This window comes from Haliotis cracherodii, unplaced genomic scaffold (genome assembly GCF_022045235.1).
Source record: "Haliotis cracherodii isolate W230 unplaced genomic scaffold, xgHalCrac1.p SCAF_3, whole genome shotgun sequence".
Taxonomy (NCBI): Eukaryota; Metazoa; Mollusca; class Gastropoda; order Lepetellida; family Haliotidae; genus Haliotis; species Haliotis cracherodii.
Genome location: NW_027266286.1, coordinates 55,268,514 through 55,284,914, shown reverse-complemented (window position 1 = coordinate 55,284,914; position 16,401 = coordinate 55,268,514). Strand labels below are relative to the sequence as shown.

The following is a 16,401-nucleotide window of genomic DNA, read 5'->3' as shown; positions in this document are numbered from 1 at the left end:
GCACAGCTCCGTGACAGTGATGACTGCTCGCTACTCGTTCTATTCCATTTCTGTGTCCAGTTGGACCCCTATCATGTTCAACTGGCTGTGACTACTTTACAAAGGGACTCAACAGACCAAATACACTCGCAATGAACTACTCAAACAATGTACTACATGGACTAGTTCACTTTATCATGGCCACTCACTCACTCACCCTTCCACAAGGCGTATCGTGTTTGTTGGTCAACCGTTGCTTCAAATTTGGGTGGCACAGTTAAAAATGTGATACAAAAACTGATAAAATGCATCACTTTAAAATTAACCACCATATGTCAGAAAGAAGAATGATGGAATATTTTATGTCGATTCGTCATTTAGGCCATCCCTAAGTCTATTTACCACTTTACAGTGTGGGGACACGGGTGGCCCAGTCGTCTTCGGCGCCGCGATTCGCTGTGCAAAGTTGCGTCCCTTGGGGAGGCCAGAAACCTATGATTCGGGGTTCGCCCCGATTGTGTTTCTAGGTTTGTTAGCACCTTACCCGTGCCTGTGGGTTTCACCGAGGTGCTAAACGTGTGAGACATGCATCACTTCGGGCTTTCCTCCCACATTCAGCTGACACGCCGCGATATAACTGGAATACTATTAAAAGCGGCGTTAAATCCAACTCACTCACTCACTCAACAATGTATGGCAAGCCATAGGATCTCTATGCATTCTGTTTACCCTGTCATACTGAGTGAGTGAGTTTGATTTATCGCTGCTTTTAACAATATTCCAGTTGTACCACGGCATGTCAGCTTAATGTGAGAGGAAAGGGCCTGGTGATTTAGGTCTTAAACGTTTACCGGTTTGGTGAACCGGGATTGGGATATAAGCCGTGCGGGCCCAAGGGACTTAACTCTTCACAGATAATTGCGGCGCCTCAGAATACTTTGCCACCCGTGCACACTTACTTGTGCAATGAGGCTGTAGACAAAGTGCTGGTATTATGAATCATAATATGTGTCAGCTAATGAAAGTGTACTGGGCGTTCAATACATGAGCGATGCCTTCCATATGAGCTTCACGTACGTATATTATGTGTGGGGGCAACCTTGGTTTTCAACAAAAGACATGATGAGGTTGTGAAGGTTAATTTATGTATCAAAGATTAGTAATTAGACAGCATACATGCAATGGATGTCGTCTGTAATAATTAATAATATCTATATTGGTATCATAAAGAATACTCATTTTTCACGATTTGGTTGTGTATCAACTATACAACTTCGACGAAATATGAAAAACGTGAGACAAAATAAGTAATTAGAAAAGTGTTTGTATCATATGCAAATTCCGAAGCATCCCTAAACCCACCTTTTCCTGAACTTCCCACGAGTACCACGTATCATGAACCATTTGGAATTCACCTAATCAGGTGACAGCCCACCTCAACAATATTTATCTACTATCATCTTTGATACCCTTATGCTACCAAATGCAGTACAACTAATTCTCTGCCTCTAGCGACCCTAAAACATGCACTTCCGTTTAATGACATTACTCCCGGTTTTGGAAAACACGTGTGCAATGCAAGACAACCTAAAAACAGAAAGTCTCATGCATGTATAATAAGACCTTGACTTCATTTTCACTTGATTGTATTATTTCCAGTTGCATTTGTTCTTACAAACATGTCATATAAACACAGGGGTTGCTTCAGTACACAAAGAATTATTTACCTTAAGAATTACCCTTCGGGGCACATTACCAAATTGCGCCCAACTACAGTGTACACAACCTCCAATGTTAATTGTATTTCAAGAGCATTCCAAAGGCCTGTCCAGCATAAAAAATAAATATCATGTCTCCAGCTTGAAATTCAATATTAACAATCTCTTCCCCATTTACAAGGAGCTGCTTAATCTATGCATAACATACAGTGAAATGTACATATTGTAATGCATGTCAGGTAACGCCTATGCATGTAGAAAACGTATCACGACCAGGCATGCTCCTGTGTTTAGATCTGAAAGGGATCATGCGCTGATAATACTGTCTGACTAAGTTATTTCTTGTAACTGGACAGAATCTTGTTGTACGGAAGGTCCAAGCACACTCTCTGACACCTTGTCCCATTGTCGGGGTCACCATCCGATATATCTGTACGTACAAGGTATTCGTTCACTAAATCTGGTAAACCAGAAAATGTGTGACCTTGGAACGTCAAACACAGACTGAAAGGATTGGATTGTACTGCTTGTGATGGATGTCCCTGCAAAAACATGAACGGTGTAAATACAGTGTGATTACAATACGGTGATAAACATGATTTGCGGGAGTTAATGAGTCTTGTATGCCCCGAAAGTCTCTTTGGAACAAATGGCGTAAATTAGAGGTTTCAAATGTTAAAATTTTCGCGCGCACACACAATAACAATCGCAAAACTGAAAACAGGTAATATTTATCGACATTGCAGAATTTAAATACAAAACGATACAGGTACTTTTTCGTAACAATTTCGTTCTGGGCGTATTCAAACAGTCGAAGAGACCCTTCGTGATTTCTGTGTAAGAATAAAGGTCCTCATCAACGAAACCGAAAACGTATTAGGCGATGAAAAGGATCGTGTAGTGCAATCGCATTACAATCAGATCCTAGTGCTCGCTATCACTATACAAAGACCATAGAACATCCTATTGTAGGTCATGTCAGAACGACCTTCAACTACTAGAGCATATCATACGAGGATGTTATGAACACGCCATCCAGTCTTACCTCGATGAGGAAATGTTCGATGGTTTCATCAGCCATGACCAGTGACAGCACAAAACTTCCTTCTTCCCTATGAGTCGCGCTCATTCTGTGAAATAAAAGGTAAATATCTGCTGAAACATGGCGATCAACGATTTGATGGTCGGCCATATTGTGTCATTTGAACTATTTGCAAATAAACTGTAACTAAATGCGCAATTCGTTTTGACAAATATTTAGGTGCTTCCTTTCGTACGTGACATTTACAGGGGCGGTCGGGTAGCCTAGTGGTTAAAGCGTTCGTTCGTCACGCCGAAGACCCGGGTTCGATTCCCGACATGGATACAATGTGTGAAGCCCATTTCTTGTGTACCCCGCCGTGATATTGCTGGAATATTGCTAAAAGCGGCGTACAACCTCACTCACTCACTCACGAGACATTTACCACAGGTTTAACAATGCTGCTTTGAAGAAATACTGTTTTTGAAGTACCTGATCATGAATGTTCCTGGTACTTTCCCATCCAACTTTCTTTCTGCCTCATCTCGTGACATTTCTCCAGCGAACCAGCTGCATTTATAATACATGTATATGATTATGGTTGTGTCTCCATCTTACAATCAAATGGTTTTATTAGTACGAATAAGTCTACATTGTGTACTTGTTTCTCTTCTCTTAACCTCCTGATATTTTTTGTACTCTGTTGTTTTATTATATTGTGATGTTTCACATAATGTTTTTGTAGGTATTTGGAATCTATAAGCATGTTACTTCTCACCACAATTTCTTCGTTGATCTTTTAGGATTCTTCCAAAACGAGTTAGCTACCAGTCTGTCCATCTGCAACATTAGAAATCATGTACATGCATACTTAACCTGGATAATTAAACAAAGACTGTAAATATATCTGCGTGCACAAATAAAAAAAGAGAGAATGTTTTATATATCCTACTGACACAAAATTAAAGAGCCCGATTCTTTCATGTTACTCATATTGTCATGCCTTGTTTAGTGTTCATTAACTTCATGTGAGTAGTATACCATCTTCCCGTGGCAAGGGAATTAACTGACTATTGAAGTCCAGTATCACCCCTACCGAACTAGGCTTGGATTTCTGGGCTCGGTCGTAGCGCCACCAGTGGCTATTACGAGTTACGTCCCTTCTATGTCCCTCCTAATGGCCAATAAGATGCCACCTCTCATATCACTTGCATTTGCTTCAAGCAAAATAGCGGCGCCTAGTCAAGACGATCTGACCCAATAATCAAGATCTATATTGTAATACAACAGGTCTAACCTCGCGAAGTGCATCAAATCGCGTAAGCATCTTTATTAAAAACATGAACAGATTTGGAAATATCTGTTGACGCCAAGTTGACCGTTCGAAGGCTTTGCAAATCCTGCAATCGACCAAAATCTACACGGCAGTTTACGAACCGGATGTCGATTTCGTTACGCGATTTTGATTGGACTAAGCATTGACATGTTGGTACAGCCAAAAATTAGCTCCATAATTCCAGCCTAGTTCGGCAAGGGTGGAAACTGGGCCTTTTATAGTAAGTTAACTCCATTGCCTCGGGAAGATGGTAGTATACTATCCCATGACATGAACTGACTTATTTTAATGGCTTTTGGTTTACTCTGTTAATGATAATGTATTGAAAGTCTTGAAATGTATGACTAATAGTTTGTCTTAATTGATGAGTTGAAAGGTAAAGTTTCAAGTTCACATATACCTCTTGGAGAACGATGCATTGCTTCCCAGACGAGGTAGAGGGATTCTCCTCTGACTTGAAAGGACCGAAGAATCTCAGAACATCAAGAAACTTTTGTACGTTTACAGTATCCAGAGACTCTAGGATTATAAATAAGTAAGTGTTCCTTAATAAAAGGAAAATATTGATATATACTTTTGTCTTATTAGTCCACATCTGAAATTTTCAGTATAATCATTAATCACAAATTACTATCTTATCTACAACCTGACGTGCAGCTCGGGTTTTATCCGACAATAGCAATAGCACACGCATTCATGCACTCTGTCTCTCCTATTAGCCAATCAGATTCCACCTCTTCTATCACTCTGGACAGTGTATGCCAATTTGGTGGTCCGATGCTCGTGATGTCAATCACTAGACTGCCGGGGCAAGACTCGATTTTTTACACACTAACCAACATATAGCTGGAATATTGCTGACCAATAACAAACAGCTATAGAATTTACATGACGTCACTGTGGTATGCTATGACGTTATGGTATACTGGATGACGCAGTATGCTTCTATGACATTTGAATCCGCAATCGTTAGCAACAATTGTTTTCTGAATCAGATATATAATTAAACGTAATACATAACAGATACAACGTTCAAGAAGAAACGTATTTCTAAGGTTAAGTGTATATCCGAGCTTCGACCACCATTTATCAACGTATGATTACGGCATACTATAAAACAAGGACTCCATGATCAGTCATTGTTTATCGTTTAGAAATATGAACAGTCCCTTGATTAAAGATCGTGGCGAAAGCAAACTTCGAACACATCTTTAGGGAAAGATTAGGTGAAATTGGGTTCAACTTGGCGTCATTGAAAGATTATTGCGCCAGTTTTCTCTCTCTACGTCATATATATGTTATAAAATGGTAAAGTGAGTGAGTGAGTATGGTTTTACGCCGCTTTTAGCAATATTCCACCAATATCACGGCGGGGGACACCTGAAGTGGGCTTCACACATTGTACCAATGTTTGGAATCGAACCCGGGTCTTCGGCGTGATGAGCGAACGCTTTAACCACTAGGCTACCCGGCCGCCCCTAATATGGTAACGACGCTCATCGTAACATGTATACAGTCGTAAAGAAACCATGTACACTCACTAAACGTTCAATATGACTGTAGACTTTAAACTCGGCCTACCACTGACACGGAGAACAGACTTCAGCAGATTCAGCACCCGCGCCTTCTTGATAGCATTGTCATCGGGATACACCTCAAGCAGTTTGTCATGGAAGTTTTTCCACACCTGCAGCAACAGTGAACACAGGTGAAGTGAGGTGAAATGGGTTGACCATCACGTTCAAGATTATTGCACTTATACAAAGACAAAGACATGCATGTACGCGTGTCTCCGAGCCGATCAGATCTTTTTTTATCCCCTTAGTACATAGCTCCAGGCAGGGTAACAGCAAATAGCATTTTTAACGCCGTTTGATCGAACCACCGGCCTTTCCTGGCGCTCCTGTCACCTACTCTTTCCATAGACCGCGGAGGCGGTCGAACACATCTGTACAGGGACACATATATTTATGGGTTTGTAACGACCATACTACTAATGATCCTTTGTTAGAAACACTTTTATATCAACGCTGAAATTTCAGTATCTTTACCCGCGTACAGCACGATGAACTTTCAATACTGTCCCAGAATGCCTTGCTGCTGCTGCACAGAAAAAGCCCATCGGCAGCTTTACATGCGTCACCTGCAGCGGGAATATATTGCGTATATTAATTAAAGTGACATCGACCAATATATAATAATATCGACCCTTATGCAAGAAGGTTATTACACTTACACATCTGAAAGCCAGAGCTCTCTGTAGAAAGACTTGATGTCAAGGACCAGCTCCGACTGCAGATGCCACTCCAGGCTTCATGATGGGAGTTTGTCTCCTCCAGGCTGTCTGAACTCTGGATAGGCGGTCTCTGTCTCGCATCCTCAACCCTGAAATACAGATCCACATAGTGTCTTCGGTTAGTGTGTCTCACATGAAACAAAACACTCGTACAGCGCGCAAAATGCCATCAGTATGTTTCTGGACAGAACACCCACAAACGTCGTTACCGCCGCTTTGAACAGTAATCCATTTATATCACTGCCTGTCACCTTAATGTGAAACCCGAAGTGATGCAGACCTCAGACGTTTACCACTTTGGTGAAACCACGAGCACGGGTATGGTGCTGTCAAACCTAGAAACATGCACTTTGGCGTGTCCAAGGGACGAAACTCCGCACTGCGAAAAGAGGCACCTCAGACCGCTTGTCTCCAAAAACAGTTTAAAGAAAAGAATTATACACGATCCTGATACTTGATTGAGTCTTTCAGTTGAGTAGTTAAATATTCAGCTATATTTGTTGCCTTCTATAATGATAAAGAATTACATACTGTTTCGAACAATGTAGCTGTATTTCGCCAGTATCTCCGTCGCTGTGTGCACACTGGTGGCCAGACACATTGAACTGAATCCAGCTGTCTTCATTGATGCTGGAAGTACCTCTATCTGACCTTGGACCTTCATCCTGACCATCGGCTACTTCCTTTGGTACTGTACTGTCCGTTTCATCATTCCTTGGTCCTTTTGAGGGACTAGACACCGTGCTGAAGTCCCCATCTTCACCTGGCGGACCGTAACCGTCGTTTCCATTTTGGGCACTGGTCATGTTTGTATTCTAGGATGACAGAAACTGGTAGCTACATTGCTGTGGGTAGATATGCTGTGGTGTGTTGTAAGTAAAACAGACACAACACGCAGATACATACTTAGTTATCTATTACTTGTAACCAATCCGAGACGGTATTCAAAGGTTTCAGCTTGTTGACTGTAACCAACATCAATATGTATTTATATACAGGTGACATGTCTGAATACCTTGCTTTATATAGATACAATATTAACATTGTTGCACAAGCTACCTGTTCACGCAAGTCCGCTATATTAATGCATGACATGATAGACATCGATCCACGCCACCGGGTTACGATGACATACAGTCAACAAGTCACTGAGCCTGACGACCCATTTACCTGTTTATTACGACCACCTTAGATTACAGGACCTATTCAGTCACGCTGATTCCCCACGAGCCTTGAACCTATGAAGTGGCGGTGGGGTAGCCTCGTGTTTAACGCGTTCGCTCGTCACGCCGAAGACCAGGGTTCAATTTCCACATGGGTGCAATGTGTGTAGCCTATTTCAGGAGTCCCCCGCTGTGATATTACTGGGATATGGCTAAAGGCGGCGTAAAATCATAATCAATCAATCAACCTATGACCAGTGACAGTAGCAAGTGTTATGAACGACAATGGTACTTACAGTAAAATTAGTGAACAGACAGGGAGATACAAAACTGTTCCACAAAATGTAATTGTATTCTAGATACGAATATTTTAAGTCAACAGACCAGTACACTAAGTAAGTAATACAACTCGCCTTACCAGAGAACGACAAGCTAAATGGTTGACAGGCTCGCAACAATATCCCAGCTGAATGGCGGATTGAACGATCATTACATATCTGACATACAAACAACCACTTTGTCTTGAGTATACTGTGTTTCATGAACAATCCAACAAATAGTTACATACCAATTAAACAACACCTCCACCTTGTAATCACCTGTCACGGAGCCTGGCAATGTAGTCACATCTCACCAGTGCAAGGGCGTTTACTAACCTGGACCCCCCAGAGTAGCTTTAGTACTGTTGTCAGTGTTTGTCAAACAGGGCTCAGTTACCTCTCAAATGTCGGCATGAGGGGAGTATCTGGTTCAGTTTTCCTGAGATAATAAACTTAGATGTTACGCAGCGTGTACACATATTCAACACTACTATAACAGGTCAGTTCATAATCCCCGATATAAATACATCACCGCTACTTCCTTGTTTGACAACGTTGCTGAATTTGAGATGAAGTGACAACTTAAACATGAGGGTAAACAGTATCAAATTTGTAACATAATAGTCACACCCTGGGTAGAGTGTGACCCCAGCACCCCACTGCTCGTCGTCAAGGGCGACAAGGTTGGGGACCTACACTTCCTGAATTGGGTAGGGTGTTGGGACTCCCAGTGAGTTCAGTGTTACTGCAGTTGTCAAACAGGCTTCACTTGCTTGACTTTTACTCAAAGGGAGATAACTCATTCTCTTTTGTGTTGTTGAAGTGCAGGCTAAATGACCATCTCTCAGTATTTGCAGCTGAACTTATAGCCATTCTTCTAGCCCTGAGGTGGGTCAATGAATATGATCATTAAGCAGGTATATTTACTGATTCTATGGAGGTTGTTAAGGAAATCAAATCTGGCATCAATGGTTCACGACCTGACATTGTTTATGAAATATTAAACTTGGATACATGTTTGAATTCAAAGTATATTACGTGTGACATTGTGTGGATTCCAACATTTTTTGGGCTGCATGCAAATGAGACAGCAGACCAACTTGCGACATCTGGCTTGCAAAATCTTGAGGTGACGATATCAGAATTCAAACTCCAAGCAAACGATTTCGACTCCATTTTAGTAAAATCTTCTACCTTAGGGTTACAACAGTTGTGGAATGCTGGGACTGCTGGCCGACACATGAACACAGTTTGTCAAAAATCAAATTGGACAGTTAGTCGACGAAATGCTTACCGCAGTGTCATTGATAAAGACATCTCCCTTGTATGTAAGCTCAGTGATGAAAATACTTCTGAGACAAGTGAAACATTTAATTAAATGCCCAGACCACAATCATATCAGAATATTACGGTGGCCCATACCCACCACTGGTGAGATCATTTTTCACTGTATGCCTGTATATTATATCTGGCTCAATCTATCAAAGCTCAATCATCGGATAAAATCTCAAACCTGTCGATTGCCAGGGCACTGATCTGGTAGTAATTCTGGTCACACGTGGTATGCCAATTTGAAACGGAAAGTATCTGGCAAAATAGAGAGGCATACAGTGAAATATTATCTCACAAGTGTCGAGTATGTGCCACTGTAGAATATATTTTATAGGTGCAGTACTTGAGAAAGAAAGCTTATTTTTTTCTAATTACACTTTTGGATCCAAACATCTTTTATGGTTCGATTCAGGGGGCAGTACTATACTTGACTTCATCGGTTAGTAGTACATAGATTAGTATTGATTTGTAAACCATGTTAGCGGTGTTTCCTCTTTTGTCTGATCTACTTTTTATGAAATGAATTCTAGCTTTTTAGAAACAGCATCAGTTTTAGCATATAAACCATACTCTTCAAAAAAGAAAAAGAAACTTGACATAGATGTTAAACCACTTTTTGTCAAATATCTAAAATAATTACATTAAATGAGAACCAAATAAGTCAAACAGAAAGATGATGTCTCTATAATTCGCGAAAACACATGCAGAGCACATAAACGTAGGGTTTGGGGATCAATTTTACAGCTTCATCCAAACGCAACCGCCTGTAAAAAACGTGCAAAGCACAGGATCCTGCATTTAGGCATGCAGGCCCCCCTGCTGAATGGGAAAAAAAATCCACATTAACGGCTGTTCATACAGTCCTTATAACGGCAGTAGATGCGGTGACAGACTGTCAAAATTGAATGCAGCTCAACGGAACAACGCCATTGGGAGATTACAAGCTGGAGCAACTCAGAAAGAAGTGGCCAGGCACTTTGGTGTATCCAGACAGACAATATCCGCACTGTGGACCCGATACAACAACACCAACAGAGTTGACGACAGACCAAGGTCAGGAAGACCAGGGGTGACAACCCAAGCACAAGATCGATACATCCGGCTGTGACACCTCCGAGACCGCACTACCACAGCCACGTCTACAACCACACAGATCCCTGGGGTACGCAGAATATCAGATCAAACGGTACGCAACAGACTGGGGAAGGCTGGACGTTTTGCACGAAGACCTGTTCGACGTCAGGTATTGACCCCAAGTCATCTGGCGACCATCTGCTTTGGTGCCAACAGAGGGTTAGATGGGCAAGTGCAAGGTGGAGAAATGTACTGTTTACTGTCGAGTCCCGTTTCCTACTCACACGTGCTGATAGGCGCGCACGTGTCTACAGACGTCGGGGTGAACGTTACGTCCCCAACTGTGTGCAGCAGGCTGTCCCATTTGGCGGCGGTAGTGTCATGGTATGGGCAGGAATTCATCACGGTGGTAGGACGCCTCTCGTGCATGTGGCAGGTTCATTGACAGGTGGTGTGCGTTACAGAGACTTGATCCTACAGCCTTGCGTTCTTCCTCACGTCAACGTTCATGGCGGGCAGTTCCAGCAGGACAACGCTCGACCGCATATTGCACGTGTTTGTCAGGACTTCTTACACCACAACAACATCCAGACATTACCTTGGCCAGCCCGGTCACCAGATTTGTCCCCGATTGAGTATCTGTGGGACGATTTGGATCGACGTGGTCGCAGAAGGAATCCACCGCCCCAAACACTTCCGGCGCTTCTTGATGCACTTCAGCATGAATGGCAGCACATCCAACATTGTTATTTGCAACTTGATTGCATCTATGGGTCGTCGGTGTCAAGCGGTGATTGATGCACGTGGTGAGCACAACCGATACTGACATTTTCTGTACCGCTGTGACATTAACTGTATCGTGTACGTGTGTCTGTCTAGGTGACACGATTAATGTTTTGAACATTGTGTACATTGATCTTCAAACAGTGTTTCAATTATGGTTTCTGTGTCCTATTTTGAAACAATCGCATTATAATACATTTTGAAAGTCAGTGTCAGGTTTCTTTTTTTTAAGAGTATACATCCTGAAGCATATTGGTTATAATTATTATCTCATTTCCATTACTCACTTTGGGTTTATTCAGACATTCGATGTGTTGGGCACAAATAGAACTTTAATGGCCAAAGTCCCACTAAAACCCACATGCCATACCATACCATGCCGTTGCATTTGGGCGAAATTTCAATGTAGGTCTTCCGTAGCCCAAGCCGCCCCAAGACGAGGGTTGATAGATGAGTTGATAAGATGCGTAATAGTGAAGTATTGTGTTATGGACATTCCATGATGCAATAGAGGCATATCCACAATAACTTGCATCTTCCCGAGGCAAGGGCGTTAACTGACTATAAATGTTCAGTTTCCAACCTTGCCGAAATAGGTGGGATTTCAAGGTTCTATCTTAGCGCCACTAGTGGTTATTACGATTTATGTCCCTTCTATGTCCCTTGTGCATTTACTTCAAATAAAATGGCGGCGCCCAGTCAAGACTGACTGATCGATAGTCAAGGTCTATATTGTAATAAAAAGGGTTATTAAAAACATGAAAATCTCATGAGGAGGGGATTACGTTGATGCACTACTTTTATTTGATGCAGTGGAGTTTTGGCCGTGGAATGAGTGTTTCTTTCAGGCACAACCAAGCAGCTGTTTGTTTCATATTAAAGTATACTAAGAAGTGCTTAAATTCCACGTACAACAGTTTATCAGCACTTGTGTCGATCTACGGATTGATCGATTGGGTATTCGATGACCTCAAAAACGTGTCGCTAGTTATTGTTTGACCATGTGCATTTCTCTTTGAATGGATCTGCTTTGGCGTTATGACATATCACCAACAAAATATCAGACATAAGTGAATGAGTGAGTTTATGCTTTACGTCACATCGGCAATATTTCAGCTATATCGTGACGAGATCAGACAATCGGAAACTTGGATTGACTCTTTATTCATGGCATGTATGTGTTTGTTTAAACAACTTCAAATCTCCCCTTTATAGGAAGTAGACGCGCTGGATCGTGGAAACCAACAACAGGCGATGTCCCGACAATAAGTGTCTTCCTCGTCTGTCAAACACCAGGCCTCATGTCAATCACTCCGTCCACTGATGACGTCATCCTTTTCTACCTTCGATGCGACTTATGGATTATACCCACTGTTTTGTTATCACACACTCGATCAAGTCGGCTCACGTCCAAAGATAAAATTCAGCGCTCACATTTTTATGAGTCGACGTGCAGTTTATCATGACACATTTTCAGCTTGTGATGAAGTGGTTTGAATAAAGTATTTATTGTTTCATTAACGTATTTGTTGATTATTTCATTAATTAGGAGAAAAAGCAAATGTAATTGCAACAAGATGTCGGAAATTATGACAATTTTGAACGATATTGATGTTCAGTTACATGAGTGAAAGAGTCATGGGGTGTGTCGGGGTGGGGGTTGGGGGTGTTGTGGGGGATGGTGGTTAGGGGATGGGTGGGGTGGGTGGTGGTGGTTAGGGGGTGGGTCGGAGTATCATATCCTAATCATATTTGGACCAGATGAACCAGATGTGGCAGACGAACTGGTCTGTCCAAACTACATGTGGAGGAATAAAACAGTCGTTTAGACAAAGACTCGTTCATATTGAGATCATACTTTTATATGTGTCACGCAATCTATTAATACAAAAAGTCACTTGCTCGGAGTGTACAAGCTTTATTATAGAAAAGATACAGAACTACTCCCGTAAACCAGGCAGTCTGAAGTTGCTTTGATGAACAAAACCGACAAAACCGTTTACATGTTCACAAGACATTTCCACCAAAACAGAGTCGATTGTACGATTCCGACCATATTATGAGCACCCGAACAACCTTATATTTAATACCCCAACACCCCAACATCCCAACAGTGTCAGTGACTTGTGCCCGTAGAATTTATTCGTTGCACGTGTTGCCAACTGTGCACTTGCGTAACGATCTTTTGACCTCTGGCTTCTAGAACGGCTCGAAGAAAAAAAACAAAAAACCCGACGATCCTATATTCTGATTTTGTAGCTATTTGTACTCTACAACATTTTCGATGTAGGCGATATATTGCTCTTCGGTCGGCAATCATCCAAGGTCCAAGACAAAGTTATGTCCAAAGGATTCTTTGAAAAAATGAGTTTAACGGACATCTAATTGCGACTATCCTGTGGCCTCCTTTCGGTAGCTTGTATCCGACTGTGCGTGCTGCATTTTCCCTTAAATAAATGTGCTCCATTATGATCCGGTAGAGAAGTAGTTTTCATCAACCCATGATATCGTTATGCTTTAGATGACAAAGAAATCGAGTGCGAATCGCTGACTTGGTTCTCGCCAAGTTCTGTAGGGCGATGATTTATGATGTCAATCACTCGATTGTCTGATCCATGACCGATTATTTACCGACGTCCGTCATATAGCTGTAATATGACTGAGTGTTAAACAACAATAATAAGATAAATGACAAATGACATAATTTATTCAATATTTCAGCCTCATGGTCCATAGTACGTAATTCAATGAGACTAAAAGTAATGTGCGCAGCAACATCACTTGATACTTGATAAAAAGGACAAACAAGAAAAAGTGATATTCATTTGCTATGCGCTGCAAATTTCACATTCTACAAATAAGTGCATCAATGTCATTTGAGAAACGATAGCAACATTGTTGAATTTTCAATTTGTGTGACAATCAACGAAAGTTACATATCATTCAGACAAGTTCCTATCTATTTGCAAGATGTAATGCATATCTTCCAGGTTCAATAATTGTTATATTACAGGAGTACGTATTTAGATACGTTGAGTAAATAACTTTGTCATGCCAAATCTGGTACTTCGGACTGTACAAATTGATGAATAAAAAGGTCTACATTTCCACAATCCTGGGCAATCAAAACATAGGGGAACCCAGTTTGAAAAAGTAACATAGAATTTTGTTATTTAACCATTTTCATCCAATATTTTCAGCGTTTCATAACACGCACGGGAATATCGTTTTCGATATACACCAATACTTGATACAACGTGTAAATTATATTTCACACAAATAATGCCTTCCAACCTTTCAGATACACAAAAATGACGTTTAAAATAGGAAACCTCGTGTCTCGGAGCCATACATTAAAATAGGAGCTATCTTAGTCTCAAAGATAGTCACAACAGTGATTGATATCTTTTAAGTAGAGAATACACATGAAACGCTGCTTTCTGCCAGACCAAACAAATCCAGACGAAAAGACCTAAATGTTTATAACATGTTACAGTTTGCATTTGCGAACCTCTATAGCGCCACTTCTTAGTTTTCTTTAAGTAACCACAATTTCTGATTTTTTAAAATATTAGATGTATTCCTATATAGCCCTAGTTATTACAAAACACATCTAGCTTTCTTTGCAAGCCAATAACACAACCATCAAAAAATGATATATCATCAGCAAACAAAAATGATAAAATCTTATTAGTGTTCTTTGTAACAAAAATACCCCTCTAGCCTAGCTCCTTTAACTGATTTGATATTAACTGTGATACCAGACAGCATCTAAGTCTACAAATCCATTTCGGATTCAAAGAATGTACATACATGTGGTAGAGCGCACTTTAAGGATAGGCTAGCCTTTAATTATATGTGCACGTGTTTCAAATACTGCAAATGAAACTATTAACACTGATCCGTACAAATGGTTTTACTTTTATTGTACATAGAGAACAAGATACAGAGCTATTATGACACTTATGCATAATGAAATGACCAACTATTACAAACCAAGTAGTTGTTCGAATTTGAAAACAACAACTGATTATTGTTACTGTAGAATTATACTTTCAAATCGAAATTAATTGTCTTTGGACAACAGGGAAAATGTATATTTTTGAACATAATGATAAAGTTATGAATGAAGACCCTTCTTTCAAAGGGTAAAGCAAAAGGCCAATCAAACTTGCTCCGCATCCAAAACAGCCACGCCACTTGGGCGACCTTGTGCTTGGAGCTTGCTTTTACCGGTGCGCAACATAAAATGTTCACAAATAAGACAGTGTCCCTACTCAGTTGCTTCTGACAATAACGAGTAAAATCAGTGTGTCCAGAAGGGATTCTTAACATTATTTACCATGGTGTAAATGCACATAATCTACGAATGGATAAACACTTGTATGACAAAACTACCAACATTGGAGCCTAGAAAGTCAGTGTAAACTTGCCACAAAAGGCGTAGGATAGAATTATATATATAAAAAATAATCTTGAAATGTGTGATAGCTCTTTACATTTTAACATAACATTGAAAAATATATACTCTGTAGACTTCTGTAGACATGTTGCAAAGAGTTTTAAAATGACATCCAAAAATATCCCAAACACAAACTAACTGTTACTTCTCGACAATACGTGCCATGTAAGTCTGGAAGATTGAATACATGGTATTCATTCCTACATGTACATACACTGTTTCATTCATGTTACCAAGAAGTCGATAACCTTATAATACACAAACTAGTTACATGCTGTAGAGGGTGTCCAATTGACATACACTACACACAGTTAGACACGTGATCAAGACTTCATCTATATCCCAAAAGTTCCTACATAGTGTACACGTGAAGATTTCTTATAATAACCCCACTGTCAGTTATAATAAATACATTGCATGAATGATAAACAAACAAAATGTGATATTCATCTTCGTATACCACCCTAACCAAATCGAGTCACTTTTCATATGATCTTTACATATATATCACCAGATTAACTTAGAACATATGCCTAGGGCAAAGTATGCATAACATAGAGTCCCGATCCATAGATAATCCAAATGTGATGTCATGTATACTAAGTATTGTGAACCTAAGCCGTTTCTTGCTTGTGTGGAGACTCGTATGCACGATATTTGTTACACATGTCTGTCACATTTGGATCATGTACCACTCGGGACTCTATGTTGTGTTTGTAAAAAAATGTAGACATATCGGATGAACAATATATAATATGAAAACACTCAAGCGTGTGAATGTCATTTCAATAACTAATCAGGTGCAATGTATATCTATAAGCATAATTTAAGTATTTGTAACGAAGATATTCTCTGACTATAAGTATCAAATTAGTGTAGTCGGAGATGATCCTAGGAAACTTCTACTCTGTGTTTTG

General features: G+C 40.5%; 1 protein-coding gene across 3 annotated transcripts; it reads right to left on the bottom strand.

The window, feature by feature from the left end:
• Positions 1–1,136: 1,136 nt before the first annotated feature.
• On the bottom strand, positions 1,137–8,313 carry LOC139476088 (uncharacterized). 3 transcript variants are annotated; one of them, XM_071259339.1, is made up of 10 exons: positions 8,231–8,313; positions 6,882–7,165; positions 6,291–6,439; positions 6,106–6,197; positions 5,636–5,741; positions 4,455–4,573; positions 3,497–3,558; positions 3,211–3,288; positions 2,743–2,827; positions 1,137–2,239 (listed from the first exon to the last, which is right to left on the bottom strand). In XM_071259339.1, exons 2-10 carry the CDS (start codon positions 7,154–7,156, stop codon positions 2,033–2,035), a joined length of 1,173 nt encoding a protein of 390 aa, XP_071115440.1. In that variant the 5' UTR covers positions 7,157–7,165; positions 8,231–8,313; the 3' UTR covers positions 1,137–2,032. The 3 variants fall into 3 exon arrangements, with proteins under 3 accessions (XP_071115440.1, XP_071115439.1, XP_071115441.1); XM_071259338.1 differs by lacking the exon at positions 8,231–8,313 and adding an exon at positions 8,082–8,163; XM_071259340.1 differs by lacking the exon at positions 8,231–8,313 and adding an exon at positions 8,113–8,140.
• Between the last annotated feature and the right edge of the window lie 8,088 nt (positions 8,314–16,401).

Excerpts from the sequence above, each read along its gene's own strand:
- LOC139476088 (XM_071259339.1), bottom strand. The coding sequence starts at position 7,156 with ATGACCAGTGCCCAAAATGGAAACGACGGTTACGGTCCGCCAGGTGAA. Across the intron at positions 6,198-6,290 it reads GAGCTCTGGCTTTCAGATGT|GTGACGCATGTAAAGCTGCC; the intron begins GTAAGTGTAATA and ends TTCCCGCTGCAG. Across the intron at positions 3,559-4,454 it reads AATGCATCGTTCTCCAAGAG|ATGGACAGACTGGTAGCTAA; the intron begins GTATATGTGAAC and ends CTAATGTTGCAG.